Source organism: Stylophora pistillata, chromosome 9, assembly GCF_964205215.1.
Source record: "Stylophora pistillata chromosome 9, jaStyPist1.2, whole genome shotgun sequence".
Classification (NCBI taxonomy): Eukaryota; Metazoa; Cnidaria; class Anthozoa; order Scleractinia; family Pocilloporidae; genus Stylophora; species Stylophora pistillata.
In genome coordinates, this window is record NC_142527.1 from 17,822,617 (window position 1) to 17,844,681 (window position 22,065).

At 36.2% G+C, this 22,065-nt stretch overlaps 1 protein-coding gene across 6 annotated transcripts; it reads right to left on the reverse strand.

Annotated features, from left to right (window-relative positions):
• Positions 1-160: 160 nt before the first annotated feature.
• On the reverse strand, positions 161-21,375 carry LOC111322305 (cholecystokinin receptor type A). 6 transcript variants are annotated; one of them, XM_088733109.1, is made up of 5 exons: positions 18,728-21,375; positions 17,743-18,325; positions 14,930-15,006; positions 2,839-3,337; positions 161-2,400 (listed from the first exon to the last, which is right to left on the reverse strand). In XM_088733109.1, exons 4-5 carry the CDS (start codon positions 3,180-3,182, stop codon positions 1,656-1,658), a joined length of 1,089 nt encoding a protein of 362 aa, XP_088589235.1. In that variant the 5' UTR covers positions 3,183-3,337; positions 14,930-15,006; positions 17,743-18,325; positions 18,728-21,375; the 3' UTR covers positions 161-1,655. The 6 variants fall into 6 exon arrangements, with proteins under 6 accessions (XP_088589235.1, XP_022781117.1, XP_088589236.1 ...); XM_022925382.2 differs by having other exon boundaries at positions 17,743-21,375; XM_088733110.1 differs by lacking the exons at positions 14,930-15,006; positions 17,743-18,325; positions 18,728-21,375 and adding exons at positions 4,489-4,597; positions 5,045-8,117.
• Positions 21,376-22,065: the final 690 nt, after the last annotated feature.

The window sequence follows — 22,065 nt, forward strand, 5'->3', positions numbered from 1 at the left end:
CCTTGATCTGAGAGTCATCACTAAACCGTTCATGACTTTTATGAATACTTCCACGAGCAATTAAAGAAATCTGCATTAAAAACCCACCTCGTTTATCGTGTCCTTGATTTCTAGCAGAGCAGGACTGCTTTACATAGCTATTGCTCGAAATCGATCAATATTTCCACTTGTATTTCACGTGATGTCGTCACAAGCACCCCAGATATAAAAAACGCATTCGACTGCGCATGTCTCAGATCTTACATCTGACAACTTTTATCTTTTAATTTTCTCGCTATTGTAAAGAATAGGCTACTGCCTCGCTAGGGCTCGCCAGCAAATAGCATCTTGTTTAATTCAACTCAGACAATCTCACGGTAAGTTATCGTTCTTAACTAATCAACGAGAAAAACGCAGTTCAGAGTTCTTTTATGAAGTTTCCATAATGGCCTCTTCACTCATTGATTTGACCTGCGGGTGCAAATATGTATATATGGTCTTATAATATAATGCAATCAAAGGAGACATTCCGCAACATTTTGAAAGTTTTAAATCGACATTGAGAAGTTCGCATGGCTACAACCACTAGAAATGGCTACTTGCCTAGACTGCCTAAACCTAAAACGGAATGCGCAAAGAGGGTGTCTACTTCCGTTTTACAAATGACTGGATGTCCCTCCCAGTATTTTTAAGAAGGCCAATGCCATGCACAATTTTTAAGGAAAACCTTACAAGATTCTTAATGGATAAATACTTTAAATGATGGATAAAACTTTAGATATACACCGTTTTAGATCTGTGATAATTGTATTTCTTATTTTAGCTTTTAATACTTTTTATTTTTCGGAGGACCTCCCTGAAAACCACGTATTTACGTGACGGGCGCTTCCTCCTTAAAGATTGTTTATTATTATTATTATTATTATTATTAGATACAATGAAATATATGAAGTTCATATATTCATACGTATTATTATTATTATTATTATTATTATTATATAATTTTCAAGAGTTCGCCTTTATAAATTTGGTGTTATGTGATTGCGAATATTTTTCCCATGTAACTACTGTACAGACCTCAACACCAAAGGATTACTTTATGGCAATCAGAGTTCCTAGTAACTATTCAAGCATCGGTCAACAGCTATATTCAATAGCTTCCGATAATGATAGCAATTGAGTAGCAGTCATTGTTCAGTTATAGTTTTTAATAGCCACCTGCACTCAAAAGGTTAGTAGAGAACCCTCAAAGCGATGGAAGACAAACAGATCTAGCCATAATGGAATCTCAATTGTTGCTCACGTTGTATCAGATTATTTGTTCGACGTTTCCTGAATCCGTTTAAAATGTAAAAATCAACTTCCATCCTCCTTTACTTTTTTGATTAGGGAGACGACAATCTTTTACTGTATTGTTGACTACTTTTTGCGGTCTTTGATTTGCTAGAGAGCTTAGTCTCATCGCTTCTCTGCTTAATCCGAGTGTAATTTCCCCTCCAACTTTCGTCTCGACATCCTAAAAAAATTATTATTTTAGTTCTCCTAATTCCCTGAGCCGTACATGTTGCTCAGTAGATCGGGAGTTTTCTTCATCCCTAAATTACTCTAAGGAGTCGTGAGTGGTTAAATACACCTATGTGGTTTCCTTTCCCTAAAATATAATGAAATGAGTGCAACTAACACGAACGATCATTTTTGCATCGACATTTGAGAATCTTAGCAAAACCTTTCCTGAATTCGTCGTTCATACCAGCATAGAGAAGTGGGTTTACACAGCTATTAACATAAACCATAAGACTTCCGAAAGTAAGAAATGTACTTAAATGGGGCCAATTGGCACCTGACCCAAACTCATACCAAAGCCACACGACTTGATTGGGCAGAAGGCATATGGCGTAGAGAAGCACGACTACAACCAACATCTTGACAATCTTCGTTGTTCGCCTCAGCCGCTTCTCCTCTTGCCGCGTGTTTGAAGGTTTAGTTGTTGTGGAGTTTGTTTTGCTATTCGTGATCGACATCTGAGCAAAGGAGGGATCGTTTGAGGGTAACTCGCTTTCTGCAGCAGGCTCCATGGACCCGGCATTCTTAGCGTTTTTATATGCACTCACAGATATGCCACTCGCTTTACGATTTCTTGCCAGGAGGGTTGCTTGTTCATGTAGCTTCAGCGCCACCATGGAATACGCGAAGCCTATAATCAAGAGTGGAAGTGCATACTGGAACACAAACAAGCCCATTGTATACAGTTTTACAGCAAAAGGCACTGGCCAGTCTTCCTCGCATTTACCTTTCACCATCTTTAGCGCCAAAATGTAGGGTAAAACGAGAAGCAAAGACATTAACCATGTGGAGCTTATTATTATGGATGTTTGAACTGCAGTGAAGCGAGGTTTCCAGGGGTATATTACGGCTCGATACCTATTACGGAAAAAAGTCGTTAATGAAGAACCACACATAGGTCAATTCCTACGTTAATACCTATTTCTAGTTCCCCTCAGAATTTCCGAGAAAAGCAATGATCTAAAAACAACAGAAAAAAACTTCAAATGATGGAACAGTGTCATTAAATTATCCAAAGTGGTCGTTAAGGTTGAAAATTTGGGTATAAATGAAGTATTAGGTAGGGCGGTTCTGAGCGTGAAGAAAATTTATGCAGAAAATCGTTTTCTGCCTAGTAGAGGCGTCCATTGTCGTAAACAATCCATTTCCTTGCCATAATGTAGGTCATATGTAAGTAAAGGATGTTGTTTCTGTAGTTGTTGTCAAGGAGAAAATACCTGACATCAAGAAAAGAGGGGCAACTCGCCAAAAATTACCATTGCTTTCCCATTAACAACTAAACCAACAATTTCCTACCTATCATAACTTATTGCTGCAAGAGTTGCCGCTGAGCAGTTTGTGAACAGTGTCATAGCAGGCCACACAACTTTACACATAGCTTCACCAAGAGGCCAAACAGGAAAAGTTACTTTTAGCGTGACATCAAACGGGATGCAAAATAACGCCACCATTAGGTCTGACATTGCCAAGTTTACCAGTAGAAAGTTTCGAGTAGTACGCATGCGAGGTGTCTGTGCAATTACGAGGCAGACGAGGATATTTCCGGTCACAGCGAAGATAAATATAACAGCAAAGAATGTATACTCTGTCAATTGCAGTGCAGTCATTGCTGTTTTTCCAGTTTCGGTTGAATTTTCCATCACGCCGTTGAATGTGAGGACTTTTCTATGTACTGGGGCTGTGTTGCAACTGAAAAATGCAGCTTCTTATGATGGAACAATAGCTTTTGTTTTGGTGCTGTTAAGTTTTCTTTAGTTTTACGCCGACTTATACCAGTTGTAGAAGATAAACTTTACTGAAAGATAGTAGAGATGATAAAGGTTAAGTGATAATTGTTTCCTTTGAACAGGCCATATCCTGTAGCTTCACTCTAATAAACGAAAAGAGAGCAGATTTTTTATTATTTCCTATACAAGTAATAGCCACAGTCGTTTTCTCACTTACCTTGACCTATCACATCTTTCGATCCCGACAGATCTATAAGTTATATTTCCCTCTGCATGCATAATGTTGTACATAGTATATAAATAATATTGGAATTGTAATAGAGCATATTTTATTTTATTTCAGCTTATTTTCTCGAATTTATTAGCTCCACTGTAGATCTATAAGTTAAATTTCCCTCTGCATGCATAATTTTGTACATAGTATATAAATAATATTGGAATTGTAATATAGCATATTTTATTTTATTTTAGCTTATTTTCTCGAAGATATTAGCTCTACAGCTACTCTGTAAATTTCGACCATAAATAAAGTATATTTAGGTATGTATGTATGACACAAATAGATGTATATCTATGTCCCTAAATAATGGGAAATAGCGGCATTGTGGTGGAGATAAAATTAGATAACGATGATGGTAGATTTGTTGAGATTTCTTTAGCTAAAGCTTAAGATGAGATGGAAAACTTAGCCTTTTAAATAACTTAATACCTGACACAGTACCGACTAAATCTATAGTGAATGCACCGGTCTTCGTGCAGATTTAGATATCCTGAGTCTTGATGGCTGTTATACAAAATATTTTTATTTTAGAAAAAAATCAAGACAGCCTTTCAGCCTAAGCAACTCACTATGATAACCAGCTTTCGCTATCCTCGGTGGTTTACAAATGTATCAGAAGAAAAAAATAGACATTGGTTTACTATTGATCAGTTTTGAAACCAATTCATTAGTTCAGTATAAATATTTTTTAATCTCTCCGACTCTAAGCGAAAATCAGTTGACTTGTCAAGGCCAACAGTGTATCAGATTAATTTAAAAGCACAGAGAGTGATCATTACCGACCAACACACCACAGTGGATTAACTTGAAAAGCAATGATCAACCTTCTGTGAGTATAATATATTTGCAACCGTTTAAGTCATGCAAAAAATAAAAGCTTGCTAATTAAAAGAAAATCAGTCTTCTTTTCCGTTTTGACATCTTTCTCTGTTTACTAACCTTCTTTTACGGCTCATAAAGTTGCACTTGGTTAGGCCTGGAACGTACTAATGAGCCCCAACCACACTTAGCAATGAGTTTTTAAAAGTGTGCGTTTTCATCTCAAGCACTGGAAAACGAACCAATATAGTTACACCTTAATCTTTCCGTTTTGCTCTCAGCTGTCCACTTGTCTTCATCTTCATATGAAAACGCATACATTTTGACTGCGTTGTCCCAAATAAAAGGATGAAATAGCGGATGAAAGCGACAGTATGTGACACATTCTTCGACGTTTTCAAAAGCTTTCTTTTTTACTTGCAATTGTCTACTCATGACACGGATCGTTTTTGAAAACGATCTACTGTTTCAAAACACTCAAGCTTTCAAACCGTTTTCACAAGTGTCCATTTTTATCAGATTTTATGGCGTCCTATTGTGGATGGTAGGCAAAAACGCATAAAAAGTATGTATTCTCGACCTAAAACACATTTAAGTGGACAGGGCCTTATAGCTTTGTCATTCAATGAAGTACTTTTTGAGAAACTCCCTTCGCCTGAGGTTTCGAATTCGTTACCTGAGCATTTTCTACCAGTAGTGGTGTGTTCGAGGTTTTCCTTATGCTTTTTTCTAAGATTGCGAACCTTGGTCTTCATGTGAACTTAAAACCTCCTTCACTCGCGTATGTTGTTGAATGTTTCAAAATCTAAAAATATATTTCGATTTTTATCAGGATCTGTCGCTGTTGTATTTTTCCCCAAGTGACATTAAAATTGATCGTAAATCGTTGTTTTCCGATCGTTTTCTTGTCTGTGGGAATAACTTCCCACGGTTTTCCGATTGCTTTTGTCAGTTGAAGGTTTCTCAGTTGCTTTGAGACACATCTCCCCACTCATTAGCACAAAATTCAAGAGGAACGTCCAAATTTGCTTTAAAAGTAAATTTTTAATCCAGACAAAATAAATAATATGGAATGTTTACTTTTGAAAATAATTATGTTCGGTTTCTCTTCAATGTTTTATGTTTGAAAAAGATAAATTGCTTTTTATTTTTCCTGCTATTGGCTTTTGTTGTAAAGACATAGATTTAATTAACGAGGTCGTAAAAAAATAGAATTGGTTTGTCCAACTTTTTTTGATTTCCCGCTTATATCTTTGTTTGGATGAGCCAGTTTTTGATAAACTTGTTAAAAAATATTGTAAAGGAGAATGTCAAGACCTTTACAACAAAATACAATGGGAACATCAGACAACTGATGGAAGGTGAGAGAATTTGTGTACGAGCCAATTTAGTGCCGTGGGATCCTAAGTCCTCAACTCATGACAAATGAAGAAAGTAAATAACAGCATCTTTAGAAGGCTTTTGTTTTGTAATCCAAGCCTCATTCCCTTAAGTAAAGCTGATAGGAATTACTTTTCTGCAAATGGATAAAACTGTAAACAAGTAGACGATGATAGTGACATTTGTAGCTTGCTTTGATCTTGTTGTTCCAAAACAAGAAAAAATAATGGAACATAAATAGAAGGAATACCTCAAATTTATCCTTTGCGAGCAGGGGGCAAGTTTTAAAATCTGAGTAGTCCGCAAGGAAAATTTTTCATTAAGAAACTGCTGTATACCAGTCGGATTCTATGACGAATGCAATGTTTTTTTTTCGAATCTGCAGTAATTTAATGCACTGTAGAGAGTCAGAAGGTTTTTTTTGTTTTGAAAAAAGGTTGAGGCTTTTTGCGAGGGGTTCTTGTACTCATAAGCTCGGTATTAAAGTTGTCCACGCTTCCTTTCCGACATTTAAAATCTCCCAAAACGTACTTTGAAGTTAAAAACAAACTTCTGCAATACCTTACAAAAAAAGCCTTCCGGGGATTTCAAAACATATTGTTGTAAGGAGTTTCCAAAGACTTTTCTTCATATCGTTAACATGGACTATAAACTCGTCTTAAGAATTTTAATTCTTAGGCACAGAAGCAGAAGCACTTGACACTTGAGCCCATCGAAAACTTCATAGAATTTAACCAAGCGCCCAATGCAACCTTTTGAGGAATGATCTATGCAGTTTTATGAACCACCTTTTGGTATCAATCACTCTTGAAGGTCGATGAAAAATATGTTTCTTGAATTTAAAATTCACGAAATAACCTTTCTTATAATTAACATCAAACTATATCAGAATGCAATAACCGTGAGTTTGACTCATTTAGCCTTAAAAATCATTATTTTGTTGGTTATAACAAATTTCAAGAATGCTCTTGGAAACGCTAATGCGTAAAATGATAATGTTCACAGGAAGAAAAAGAAACATTTCTATGGCATCAAGGATGCAAATTGTATTATCTCTGGCCGCGGTGTAAACAGCCGTGAAGGGTTTGTGGAAGTCGATAAAACTGGCATCACGTTTTCATACGCTCAGACATTGAAATAATTGTGTTAATTTTCTCAAATATTTGGTAATATGTTTCCAGTATTGTTTGAAGTTTTCATTCATCTGCCTTGCAAGGAAAGATCCACTTTTTCAGATCTAATCTCTAGGATGAAGATTTATTTCCTGGCCTGTCCTTCTGAAGATAGATAATTTAAATTGACTTATTTGATGGATATCAGTGGAGAACACCCACCATTGCACTTAACCCAAGCGGCATCTTTAAATGCTAATCAACCATCAGTTCATTAGTTCCTTAATGTCAGCACTTGCGCTCATTTCAATTCAACTTGTTAGTATGTTAAACCGCCAAGAAAAAATTAAATCTCATTTGTGGTTCAAGACACAACAGTGCCCATTTCAATAACAAAAGGAGCGCCAAAAAAGGAAACAGCATATATCTTTATGCGCGCGTAGACGACAAAAAAAAATCTTTTTTGACAGATTGCTATCCTTTTAACTCGTACTGTAACAGTGTTTACTTAAGAGAGGGCATATAACAAAAACTATAAACAGAGTTTTTTTTTTAATCTTAATTGAAACAAAGGCTAAATCTTTCCTTCGAAAACTTCAAGGATCTGGAGAGAGCTAAGAAAAAAAAAACGCTTTCTCCTGAAAAACCAATTTGAGACAAACATCTGCTAGTGACGTTAGGTAAAACCGCGAGATGGTGAGGTTTCTAGTTTTATTCGATTTCGTACCCATTAAATAGTTTACCCCCATCAAAATCGATTGCTAATCCTAAAAAAGTTTTTCGTGCATCTACTTTGAGGCAAAGGACATTTTTCCACCCTTGTAATTCCATCTTCAACTACATTTCATCGAAGATGTAACAATAATATCCAACCTTGATTGCTTAATCCGAAGAATTGTAGTGCATGATAATTCGAAAGCAACCGCGAGATTATTTGAATTTAGTCGTTAAAGGTGCTGTGGTAGATTTTTGGCCTGTGATTTTACTAGATTAGTGTCCATTCTAATACGATCTGAAGTTAAGCTTCTTCACCTCTCCTGAATAGCCTCGGTTACAAATCCAAAAATGTATTATTTATAGTAATGGTTCTTGAACTAAAGGCTCGACAATGTACAATAACTTAGTAATCTTTGAATGCTAGGTTCATTTCATGCACAGAGTATCATTCTTTAGGTGTAAGACTCAATCCATATGCTGCCAGTCCATTTTGAATTCCATCCAGTTACTTCTTGTGATAACAAAACTAAAACAAAATCGTGCACCATGAGCTCAATTTAGAATTACTCACCTATCAGAAATGTCTCGTGAATCTCTCTTACTGTTGAGCATATATTCTTTTGTTGAGGGAAAAGAAAGAAGCAGAGAAGAAGCACAGGCGAATATATTTGTTTTAACTAAGGCTGGAACGTTTTCAACCTGATTGCAGCTGTGCCAAAGTAAACACTACTCTGCTTGGACAATAATGTATTTCCACCAATGTTATCGTTATTATCTGCTAAAATTATACAAAGTGGCATTACTCGCGTGTAGTATGGAGACAAAAATACAGTACCTAGTAAATCCTTTGGATCCGGAGATAAAAACTACTTTAAATTCAACATTAATATTAATATGTTTTTCCATATAATGCAAATGTACCAGTTCAGTAACAAGACGAGTCGTTTGTAAATTTAACGTCGAAAATGTGTTAAGTTAGAAATTTTACTGTACTGTTACCATTGCGATAGAAATTAGTCTGCAGCTTTTGGTGGAAGGGAATCGAGCACAAAATCACCCATGAGAAAGATATTTCTTTTTTGTTATCTTCCATTTGAGTTTACGTTATCAAATTGTAAGCCTTTAAAATAAATGGCATGTATCTGGAAGTACGATTCCGAACGACAAGTTCTTAATAGATGCGCGACTGATCAAACTGCGGAAATACGAATCAATCAGCCTGCAATGAGTGTTTCTTCGCTTTTGTTCGTGTTATCAAGCCCGCGCATCTGATTATAATGAAACAAGTAAATTGATAGAAAGTATACCCAAAATATCTTGAACAAGCGGGAAAAACAAACAAAAAATTAGACCAGTGTTGTCTTGCGGGTACGAGGCAGCTAGAATCATTAATCCATCCAAAGAAACAAGCCCAGGACGTACAACAGGTACCTGCCCTTTCAATGTTCTATATATGTTGCTCAAGCAACCTCCAAAACAAAGCTGTTGAAAAGAACGTCCACAATTAAGCTCACCAAAAGAAGGGACCATGATAACAAATGCTAAATATTTATTTTAGAAAATTGCTCAAAACTGTTTCTCTATAACACTTTTTAATAACCTTCTCTGAGTAAACTGATCCGAGTTATTTGATAAATTAGTAATTAATAAAATTTAAATGTTTACTTGTATGTCTCATTTTGGAGGATGCACTTCTAAAATGTTTAGTCTTTGATCTAAAAACTCGGGTTTGATGCTGGATATTTTTCGAACCTGACCGAACAGATCCCTTGAAAGTGGCGAAGAGTATTAATTTCATAGTTTGCTCATCTACTTTAAAGCATCAATTGATTAATTCATTTATTCTCCCATATGTTTACTCATTTTTTTCCAAAGACTATTGTTTCTTTAAAGGATAGCGTATTTTCCCAGAGGATTTGAAATCAATGAGGTAAAGGGCGACATCTTTGCAAACTTTGTAGAATTCAAATAAGGGAAACTCAAAAGTTTGATTCTGGTGTTCTTTAATACATCTTATCATCTAACCGTACTAATTAAATCAGTTTTCATGCAACGTTAGTCATTCAGAGCCACTGACCTTACATATCAAGAATCCGCCAACAGTTTGAAATTCAAACGCAAAATTTTGAAATTCATATTATTTTTCATAAAGGCCCCTTTCGATGAACCTTTTTCAAACATTTTCAAAAGTTATGCAACTTCGGCTACTTCGTACGCCACAATCCCGCTTTTAAATTTTGTGTGCTAGCAAACTGTACTTTTATCTCTTTGAAAACATCAATATAAGCATGAATAGTGACCCGTTGAAATAATGTACTTTATGCCTCTTTCGCAGAGGTACATATAAAATAAAAAGATAAAATAAAGATGGTGTCCATGTGTCGCGAAAGGCGAAAAGGGCGGGCTACCAGCGCGTGCTCTGAACTAGGAGTCCAAAGGAGGGGAGCAGGCAGTTAATTTATCAAATGCATGCACTCATGCTATTCTATATGTGAGATATTCAGAGGATGTGCGTTTTTCGAGTCAACTCAAAACTTGTTGCATTACTGAGCTCTCTACGTCTGAGGTTTCAAGCCCAAATATTGCGACTTTAGAATATTTTTGTTGTTAGACTTAAAAAAAAAAACAAAGATTTCTTCGAGAAATAAAAAAAGACTAAAAGACGTACGTGGACTTTTTAGTGGTTTCGTCAAGTCCGCATTTTGAAGAAATACTCAGTATGATTGGTTTATCCGTGTGATCAGCCAAAGACAGAGAGCAACTTTGATCTGAGCAGATTTGAATTACAGAAGCAAGTCGTTACAGAGGTGATGAATAAAAAAATGTCAAGGCATAAACTTTACCGCATTACTTATCTATAAACATCACACTCATGAAGAGTATTTGTCCTATTGAAGAATCTTTACAACAGCGAAACGCCATGGACGCTCGACAAGTATCTCGCCTAAGCTAAACGTTTTTTCCTTAATGTCAATGTCATTTATTTGGATTAACTGAATGAGGAATTTTCAAAACTTGCTCACGCCTTTTGAAAACCCCTCCATAAGTTGAACCGTGCCTTACACAGCTTCCTATGGTGAAGGTCTCCATTTCTATTAATTTTATGAAAAAAGCAAGCTAACAAACAGACAAACAAACAAAAAATGTTGGCCGATTTAAACAAAATATGGTCGACTATTTTCGTTTGAAGATCACGTTCTACAAACATGAACTGAAAAGTTTTTCAGAGAGAAAGTTTCCGAACGAGTGGCTCTAACAGATACATGACCAATCAAACTGGAGGAGGATAATGTAAAATAGAGAGCAATTTATCTGAAAGGCGTATCTCCTGGCTGTATTTCCAGTATGGACTTAATAATTGTTTTATTTAATATATTTATTCATTCGCTCGTTTGTCTGTTTTACCTGAATTTCTCACGATTATCTGTTGTTTAGAAGTTAGGTTTCTTCAAGTATTTGAAATAAATTTGGTCGAGAGCGATATATTTGCAAATTCTGGAGAATTTGAAGTCAGAAATGTAAAAGTGTTTTTCGGTGTCATTTACTCATTCACTATTTATCTCGATTTGCTTTTCACATATGGTCTACGCTTGCCGGATGCTTTGCGAACTCAGTCAAGTCAAAAAATGTAATAAAGGTGCTGAAAACTTAAGTCATGTAAGGTTTTTCGATCACAAAAAAATACAGTCACACAATCACTTATGCAAAAATGCTGCTCTTCCTATCTATTGCAAGTCATCATTTCATTCATAAACAAGTTTACGCCCGCCGACCTTGAGTGTTTTACTCACCCATGGTTCCAATCAAGACAACTGCAAACCGTGGCCCTTGCGGTAGAGTAGCCGAACCTGTCACTTTTTGCGGGCCATTTTCTATGATGTGATATCATAAAGCGAATTTTGTTCTGCTGTGAAGTAAAGCCAACCGACTTATTTTGGTCTAGTTAAGGAGAAAAAATCTGTTTCGCCTAAAGCCTTCTGGTTCAACAACAAGTTTTATTCACATATCCCGTCCACATTTTAGGTATAATTGTTTATATATTATTTTCAAAATTATCTACATTAAAAAGATAGAGAGCTTGAGGGGAGACATTACTGAGAGGGTGTGGGCAAACATGATTTGAGTGGAAATCAAAGAAGGCAGGTCTACTGTTTACCAAATCCATGCATTTATCCTAGCTTAGATCGATACAATCATAAATTGGAAAGAAAAACTACGTGTTCTTGTTAAAGGAAGTGCACCACGTGGCGTACTTCGTACCTGAGTTCACTCCAAACCTTAGGGCTGACCTACAATGAAATGAAAATATATCCTGAGACCAAAACAACAAAAGATTGTCTCGAGAAATAATTTGAAGTCGAAAGACGCACGTTATTTCTTGTAAGATTTATGGAGTTCAATCTCTGAAAAAACCTTGAATGAAATTATTATTCTTGTAATCCGTGTGATAAGCTAAAGAGATTAACTTTCATCTAAGCCTCAGGAATCGCTGGATCAGTTCGTCAAAGCAGTGAGTGATACATAAAAGTGTTATGCTGTGAACTTTTTGGAATGATTTACTCACAGGTACCGAGCTTATGTAAATTACCTTGAAGGATTCATACATCAGCGAAAGATCAGACACTTTTGTGGAGATATCTCCATGTAGCCGTGTCACAGGGTGCTCTGCTTGAGGTTACTTCCCACCTTGGCAGGCATCCTCCGGGAAAAAATTCGTAGGCGAGCTAGTTTCAAGAAAACCCTAACGAACTATACATCAAAAGAAAGCTTAAAAAATGCAGTTTACGATAAAAAATAAAAATTAGTCTATTTTTTATTTAGGGAGTATCAAGAGCCGGTAAGGCGTCAAACGACCGAGGGTCCTTCTATTGAATTTGTAGAGTATCGGATCCCGCAGCACGAGCAAAATGGCTGCACAGACTTATTCACATGGTATCAATCAACAAAAATATGTCAGGCTTTTCCGATATTCTGATTGGTTGTCTAGACATCCGCATCTAAAGTTAGAGTAGCGTAAAATATGCGAACTGTGTTGCGTAAATGGACACAACGTGAAAAAGATTTCAAATATCAAAATTTCCTGACATGCTTTCGTTCGTCATTATCCCTGGAATGTTTTGGCGAATTTTCACGAAAATCGGTCAAATCTACATACCCTATAAATTCGCTCAAAAGTGGACGTATTCCTCTCAAAATCAAATGCGAGATTTTAGCTCCAAAAGGTTTGTAAACAACTAACGCCACATTATCTCGCCCCCTGAAACCGCGAACCAATGAGAAGACGGGACCTCCTGGTGTCAATGACAATGCATCAAGATTTTCCCGGGAAAAGTACCTCATAGCAGTCAGGTTTTTTTTATCTCGCTCTGTTGAACGTTGAGTAATGGGAAAAATTGACAAAGAAAAAACCCGCGGCATAAAAGGTGAAGCTCGAGAAACTGCTGAAAAGGAAAACAGCGAAACGACAGACAGCTTAAGTAATATCCTTATCGCTGAAATGAGTTCCCTCGGGTAGGTTTATTCATGATTTCATACGATTCGAGGTGATTGCCTATGTTTTGTATCAAGGCCGGTACTTGCTTAGTGAAAGGAACTCCGTTTTAACCTTATGTACGACAAATGTAGATTTGATGGCGACTTCTTTGTTCGTAATTTGGATGCCAGCGTGGAGAGGAGTGTCAGGACTGGTTTGTTTTTCTTGACAAAATGGAGCCATTTCTCTCCTCTTTGGGCCTGTTTTTTCTTTTTCTTTTCCCAAGGACTCCTCTCTAATTTTGATTTCTGCTTTTATCCATGAGAAAAGACTTTCCACCAGCAGAGAACTTTCACGTGTCAATTTTGTCAAGTGCGCGATGTAAACAAAATATGCAAATAACATGAAATTGCCGCGAGTATCCCCCCAGGGGGTTCGCCCCTTTACGAGATTATGACACCCTCCTGATTAATTAATTTTTATTTGAAAATACGTTTTCCTAAATAAGTCGAACGCTTTTTGAGAATTTAAAATTTTTCTTTTTGAAATTGTTAGGTAAAATATCGAACTTCAATCTAGTTCAATAAAAGAAAAAAAGATTTTTTTCGGCCTCTGAAGGTAGGAAGTAACCTTAATCTTTTTTTAGTATCAGTGTCAGTTGACTCAACTTGTACAAAATTTTCAAAGCTTGTACTCGCCTCTTGAAACCTCTTAGATCAGTTGTTAAATGCTTGCCTTACACTCTGTGGTGGCTACTGTGGAAGTGTCTTACTTTGATTTCCTTTTAAGAGCAAACTTTCCCACGCTGGCGGCTTTTAGTTAATCATTAACGTTTAAAGATCGCCCTCGGGAGCGATGGCAGAAACATAAGTAGATCCGCATAAGTACTTACCACTGTTAACCTGCGTAATTACTGAATCGAAACTCTCTCGGTATCAAGGGTACCTGTTTGATTTAAAAATGCTGAAAAGTGATAAATGATAATAAAATGAAATAAGATGAAGCATGGAACTGGCCCACAAACGCATTTTGAAATTGTTCCGGAATCCTTTGTCGATCGACTCATGATTATTGGTCAAGCGATCTCTTAACAAGCCGCTTCCGTTTTTTACATTATTACACTCGCATCGTTCTGATTCAATACCAGAAATTTTTTTCACAAATGAAATGCTCTCACATTTGCGTTTAAAATTCCATCTCAAGAAGAAGTTAAGATGGCGAAATATTATCTCTAACGTTTATTTGGAAGTTTCAAACATCGGTTATTGGCTTACAAATTCTTACATTTCGCAAGCGAAACAAAAAACTAGAACAAACTTTCATGATGCACTTTTTTCAATTTATGCGTTGTAAATTTCTCAGAGTGGAGGGACCATTCAATCTCCTTTCAAGCGTTCACCTTATGTCGTGAAAATTTAATGCTGTTGTGTCATAAAAATTCATTTCATGCAAAATTTTCTATTTCATGAGACTGGTCTATATCATGAAGGATTAAGCATCTACAAGTGCACACGACGATGTTCCTTTAAGTTGATTTACTCACCTACAATTTATGATGTCAACTTAAAATTTTTTACCATGGTGAACGGAAGAAAACCACTTTCAGTGGTCTATGACTTCAAACCGTTTCACTGTATTTATAAAGTTGTCTGACTATGCATAGCTAGCGATGTAATCTATTCGCCCTCGTGGCTTCCCAAGAAAGATAGTTGTAGTAGTCTTTTCAAGAAAATCGAGTTCGCGATCACGCACGAGTAATCCTGCAATTAAGAACATCTCACTCATTACACTCACTAAAAATGCTAATGAACATAGATGCGGTTAAAATTTCTAAAGTCTTGTACCTATCACTGCTTTGTAGAGTCATGAAGTTACTTACATCTTTTCTGTATTCCTGGGCTTCTCTTGTTTGAAAAGTCTTCGTGGGGTAATTTTTGCTTATATATCTTGTATGAACTAAGCAGGTGCAACAGAAGACACAATTCATCAGTTCCGCACATAGCTTGAAGTACCTATTTAAAGTTGATCTTGAAAATGTAATGAATCTTGGACTTTCACAGCTGGACCCAGTTCTCCGTGTTACTGACACAAGAGGGCATTGAGGTTTTTGGATATTTCAGTTCGTTTTTTTGTCATTTTAGATACTGGTTTAGTTTTGGAGTTGTTAAGGACCCTATGTTCTGGCATTTATCTGCATAAAGAAAACGTCTGGTTTTATCTTACGGGTTTTAGTTTTCTCTTTCATGGCTTCTTAGCCACATTACGTCGCTTTGATAGGGATACATCTTGGTTCTTCAGTTTGGAGCGATAATTCTTGTGGTCAGTATTTATATGAATTTTGGTCAGTTCCCAGCTGTTCATCCCTTTTTTAAAGACATTCTTCCTCTCGATTATATTTATATCATAGCAAACTTTTAAAGAGTATTTTATGGTTATGTTGTATATCTATGATAAGATAAAATCAAGCCTGTCCTAAGTATCGTCTGTAGTGCCAACAGAACCCAAAAACTACTTAAAAGGCCGGTAGTAAACTAACGCAACGTGAAACTGAAATTAAACCCACACAGCATATAACAAACATAGTTTTTTTAATTGATATAGTTTTTTAGTGGATTAATTCAGTTTTTATAGAACTTTCTCATTTTCTGAACTTATAATTGACAAACTAATCTTTTGTTAGAACGCATAGGTTACAAAGCCACGCTGCAGTTGTCTCACGTACTGGCAAGTGGAGAACTGATAACAACAGACGCGAGCTTTCTCGAAACTTGTGTCATACAATGAGGATTATCTTGAAAATAAGGTTGAGCGTCAAGGATTTTCCATGTAACGCCGAACTAAGTAATCTAGGTGGTATAATTACAGAAAACCATAGGGATGCGCAAGCAGGGATTGCGGGACCCATTGAGACCTTGGTCATAACAATTGTTGGAATCAAAACTAAAATCGCCGACAAACTGATCACCATTCCAGGCAAAGGACATGAAAACATATATCAATTAAAAAAATTTTTTTCGGTTAGTCATTTTCAAATAACTTCTATCTGAATTTTTTTCCCTGATTATATACATTTTATCGATTAGCAGTCGCCTGCATAATTAATTGAAATCGGATCTACTCACGGCATTAGCTAAAATTGCAGAGCTACTCTGAAAAGTTGTCTTTAATCTCGTTCGATCAATGAATATGTCAACTCCCAATCAAAATTAGTGTCAAGGTTTTCTTATAACCTGTACCAGCGCTCTTAGTTTGTGGATACGGTCGCAAACGAGGGCGCGGGAAATGTGGCAAGCATGCGAACTCAGAGCTCACGGTTGTCATGGAAACAGTTGTGTTTGGTTTAACACATTTCTTCGCGCCTTTATCCGCAAAATGTAAATATTTTATTCCTGCAGTCTTTTTTCAAGAAGTGACAGAACGGCTGATATTGGAATTGAGGCTGACCTTACCTTGTCTGTATTGTTATGTTTTGTTTTGTCTTGTTTTTTTTTTTCTCTTTGTCGTGCGGAAGGTGATTTTAGCCTGAAAACAGCCCTAAATTAGACGTTCTGAAAAATTTATCACATCTATAAATAAATCTTTATGGACGTGACTATGATCAATCTATCGTGCTATTTGCTGGTTTTTATTTTGTTTTATTTGTGTAATGTTTTAATGTTTAACGCTTCTGCAACTTGCCGGCACACGAATGCGATGTGGCGCCAACCAAATGGCGCGAAATCTCGACATTTGGCTTTTCGAGAAACATTGGTTTTGTAGAAAGAATTGTGCAATAGTGACGTCATTTGATGTTGCCCATTAAAATCAAACGAACAAGCAAATGAAACATTCTTATTGCGGTAAGTTCTGACACTGTTTGTTCCTCAACTTTATTTGAAGAGAAACGTTCCTTCTCGGTGCAATACAGAGACTAACGATCACTGCGTGCGATCATGAATCAAAACACATTCATCAGATTTTTCTAAGGACAAAACTAAAGCCGCTTACTTCCTTGACGTTTTGTCATGAGAGATCGAGTTATTCTCTGTTGTTTATCTAGCGTCAATAGAGGATAAGGTTTTTATTTCATTGGTTTTTGTCACATACAACGCAACTGTCTTCATCCAATTTGCGAGGTCTTAAATCTTGTCTTATTGATTTATGATGAGCTCCTACATCTTTCAGTTGTTTGGATAAAGTTAATACTCGCTGCTAAGCCGCTAGACTACTTTCAATTTAGTTTTACTCTTGCGGCAACCAATGTCTTTCCTTCATTGTCAAAAGAAAATTCACGGCCAGGCTTTGGTGCAGAGGAAGTACCCATTACTGATTTAAGTAACCCACTGGTAGAGTACTGACATTCGATATAGATGCTAATATTCTGTAAACATGAATTCAATTGTGTATCTTGAACAACTCAGCAGGTGACTGATATAGGGATATACAAGGTATTATTTGGGCTTTTCTATCATTTCCTGGGGATGATTTGAACGAAACACGCCAAACAAAATGGGTGAGACGTCAACTGATTCAAATTTCAAAATAAAATGCCGAACATTGGTTTAATTTGCGCTTAAAAACAAAATCATGAACCGAAAGCTCTCACGGTACAATAGTGTTAATCATTTGAATATCTCACCTCAGATAACCCATAATCGACCCAAAATAAAATCTCGTTCAAGAAACTGTAAAATATGAGAAACTCTTTCATACCTGATTTTTTTCTCTCTTTGATCGAAAAAAAAAGGAAATTCAGCTTCGAATGTAAGTTCTGACACAAATAAATTCAAATGATCCGGGATTAGTTCACTCCTGAACATTTTCAATCCAATATGAAAATATGAATTAACGCCCCTGGTTTTTAATCCCATGCATAGTCTTAGGACGTCATCGATACATGGTAGTATACTTATCAGTTGTCTTTGTCAACTGGTTTTGTTTTGATTGACTGAAAAGGTCGTAAAAAAGACATTTCCGTCGCAATTAATTTGTCTTTAACACCTGCTCTGCTCTGATTCGTGAGGAACAGGGAACACGTTCATTGATTCCAGTGGAGTGAAATTTTGGTATGGCGTTAATTTTATCAATTTCAATGTCCTCAACTTTGTTTTACATACCCTGCGAGGAACGCATTTATTTGAATTGAACATTTGGCGTTCTAAAAAGAGCTGTATTCGCCCGAGGCAAGACATTTTTGCATGCAAACTCTCGCAAATCGTCGGCAAAGCCGTCCAAGTGTTGTTTACCTTTCAAGTGTCCTGTTTTCGGCAAAGTAATCAATACATTTTTTGGTTCCCTAAAATCAAGAGTAAAAATGTGTGGGGACGACAGATAAATCTGCTGATTTGCGCAGTGGACCAAACTGATTTATAAGGTGAATTTAAGACCTCCCATGAATTATCTTAATTTTGTTGTCGCCGTTTTTGTGCTCTGTTCTAGCGTTGATCATATTCGTCTTTTTCTTTTTCTCTTTTTTTTTTTTTTTAATGCTTTTATAATCTTAGCTGCAGATCGCTTTAGGGGGTCTGCAGATCAACCGATGCCTTTTTTACAAATGAAATTGCTGTATTTTCATGCCGGAAGAGTGGAGACAACTCATCTGTGCCTCGAATCAAACACACAAACGGCTGTTTAATTGATTGGTGCATCTCGTCCCGTTCTCGCAAACCGTCGGCAAAGCCATTCAAATGTTGTTTACCTTTCAAATGTCCTGTTTTCGGTAAAGTAACTTATAAATTTTTTGGTTCCCTGAAATCAAGAGTAAAAATGTGTCAGGACAACAGATAAATTTGTTGATTTGCGCAGTGGACCAAACTGATTTATAAGGTAAATAAAAGACATCGCTAAACCTCCCGTGAATTATATATCTTAATTTCGTCAGTTGTCGTCGCTTTTATGCTTTGTTCTAGCGTTGATCATATTCGTCTTTTTCTTTTTCTCTTTTTTTTAATGCTTTCATAATCTTAGCTGCAGACCGCTTTAGGGGGTCTGCAGATCAACCAATGCCCTTTTTACAAATGAAATTGCTGTATTTTAATACCGGAAAAGTGGAGACAACTCATCTATACCTTGAATCAAACACACAAACCGCTGTTTAACTGATAGGCGTATCCCTTCCCATTTTAAGATAGCCGGGATTAAATAGAGACCATAGAAAGATTCATGATGAAATGAACCAAAATTCTTCAGCTCTCTTTACAATTTATCGGATTGAATAAAGTATGTAAAGTTTACTTTGTCAAATAATTTCAACTGACCACGTCTGTTTTCCGATTAAGATTCAGTTGTATTCACAATACAGACGATGCTGTGAAACAACTATTTCTTTTCTTGTTGTAGATTTGAGGCCAGTACATACTTGTAAAACTTACGGTAACCATGAAGTGACAGGAACAAACTTTAAAATCATAAAAAACTACTCACCAAAATATTTCCGTACTGCTTTCAAGACAGAATGCATTTCACCGTAACGGTCGAATTATAATCGACTTGATGTAGAACGGTAATGCATATTCAAGATAAACTTAATAGCTTAGAAATCACTTTAAAAGCTGTTGTATAAACTAATTGCTTTGGGGAGTTTTCGGCTTTGTGTGCAGTGATTTGAGCTCTTCAATACCTTTAGAAAAAAAATTCAATAGAAATTAACTTTGCCGGTAATTTAAAAAGTATTTGAAAGATATAAAATATATACGTGATAAGCTTTTCTTTTCTTTTTTCTTTTTGTTTTGTTCAGTTTGTTTTTTTCTGTCCGTCAACTTAATACACTATCGATATAGGCATACTGTGAGGAAGTTCATTACTTGCGTGTGGGTATCATTGGCACCACTTGATTGTCGGTAGGGCGTTTGAATTATCCATGCGCTCAGTTTTTGACGTATGTCCTCTCTTCATTATCGTTCATGCACGGAAAAAGTGTCACATACAATGCACGTTTTTGCCTTTTAAAATTGTTTCAATATTGTGACTTTAACAGTGAACCTTTTATCCTTTGTAATTATTTTCGATTTATTTTTCCCTTTGTCTTTTCCTCTTTATTCGTTTCTGCTAGCTCCTTTTTTGATGCGAGACCACATATTCGGCGAATTTCAAAATACAGTGTGTAATGTACAGTGTGTACAATCGTCCATTTACACCTGTAAAGATCATGAATGAAAGGCAACCTGAACAAATTTTTGTTTTCTTAGGATGCAAAGTCACTGGTTGATTATCTAAAAACATTTTGTCACTTTGCCTAGGATCTTTATTAGAAATCATACTTCACCCTTTTCTTACTTAATAAATTATCATGACATCCGAAATATGAAAGTGATATTTTTCCTTTAGTATATACCTCCGAAACGTCATCACTGATCTTGTGCTGAGATCCATTTGTTTATTTCTTCTCTTTGGCGCTTTTTTCCACGTATTAAATGACCGAAGTTGGGGGCATGACAACCCTTGGCTGATTCTATAACATTTTCAAATTCAGCCAAATTCTACCAGAACCACGTGTTTCTTGATTTTTTTTTTCTTGCTTTAGGGGCTTTGTCATCTTGTTCTCAAACTCATCGACAAAATTCACTTACAAAACCAAGCTAGTGTAATTATTACTGTAGCACTTTCTTAACCTAATTTATCGAGTCTTCAGCTTCTCAAGTGCTCGAAGAGGAATCTTTACATACCCCTGAGTATATTCATCAATTAAATGAGGACAGTTACGAATTTTATTTATATTTTGCTTGTTTCTTAGTCAAAGCAAATTGGCAACGTTTGTTTCTCCTTAATATCAAAACGAACCAACAGAAAACGTGGCGTATTAACTGAACCAGAATGATCGTAGCCCGGAGCGATCCGGCTGCTTTTAATTTCTTTCTAACGTATTCAAAATCCGTGAAAATTTGATATTGTTGTTTCCGTTTGTAGCGAGAACCTAATGGAAAGAAAATACAGTCGGCCAGAGAGATTTGACTCATTTAACAATGATCGAGCAGATATTATCAGAATTATTCCCCCCTTTTCTATTTTATATCAAAAATGATTTTATGCGTTATTACAATTCTTATTTAATGCCTGATTATTTCGCCAAATACTATGCCATTCCTGAACTAGTGAGATTGATACACCCTGCGTAAAAGAAAAATTTGCAGGTGACAGTTTATCATCAGGCATAGATTTGAACTTTGTTAAATCTGGCAGCATCTTTACCGTTACCTTTGCAGACAAAGCAAACCTCAGTTGAACAATGTGCGCCAGTTTTTCTTAGTCTGGTTCAATTTTCATCGAGATTGGCGAACTGAATGGATGTTCGTATAAACTTTACGACTGGTACATATAAATAACAAGGCTTACCTTCACCAAATGAAAATAAATACCGAATGATTAGATATTCAATTTCCTCTGATAGCCGACTAGATGCTAATGTAAATGCGTAAAGTATAACACTTCCACAGAAATATCCCCCGGCGGACTGCACCTAATGGGCTATTCTGGGAATTTGCGTCAAAAGGCCGGGTGTTTAAATTAATTGTTGTTTCAAAGTTCAGAGCCAATTCCAATTTCCTAAGTGCGAGCGACATAAAATGGAGATCAGAATTTTTTTTTAATAAAATTTCAGAGTGGGCCTTCCCTCTCAGAAGTGTAAGCACTACAGATAATTTACCAAAAAAGTTTATGTTTTTCGCAACGGGTAACGTGGCTTTTGTTTTTTCAGTTTGTCGTTCAATAAACACAGAATCGAAAAGTAAAGTCCAATGCTCTTACTTTATAACTGTAGCACTGTGAATGAGGCTTTCGCTGCCCACTGAGCGTTAAGGAAAAAAAGCCTTTCTTTAGAAAAAACATCTAGTCTTACTGCCTCAAGGTCAAGAGATTATAATCCCTTGCATATGGTGGTGGTTTGTCGTCCAATAAACACACTTTGTTCAAATGAAATATCCATCGCTACTATCTATTGATGTATTTTTTCTATTCAAATTTCAAGGACTTTATGGCGAGAGAATATCAATAGTTGATATTCTCTTGTTTTTAAGTATATTCTCTCCCCAGTTCTGGCAG

What these genes read in the sequence shown, in the direction of transcription:
- LOC111322305 (XM_088733109.1), bottom strand. Translation starts at nt 3,182, where the DNA reads ATGGAAAATTCAACCGAAACTGGAAAAACAGCAATGACTGCACTGCAA. An exon ending in GCAGCAATAAGTTATGATAG is followed by an intron (nt 2,401 to 2,838) that starts GTAGGAAATTGT and finishes TTTCCGTAATAG; the next exon opens with GTATCGAGCCGTAATATACC.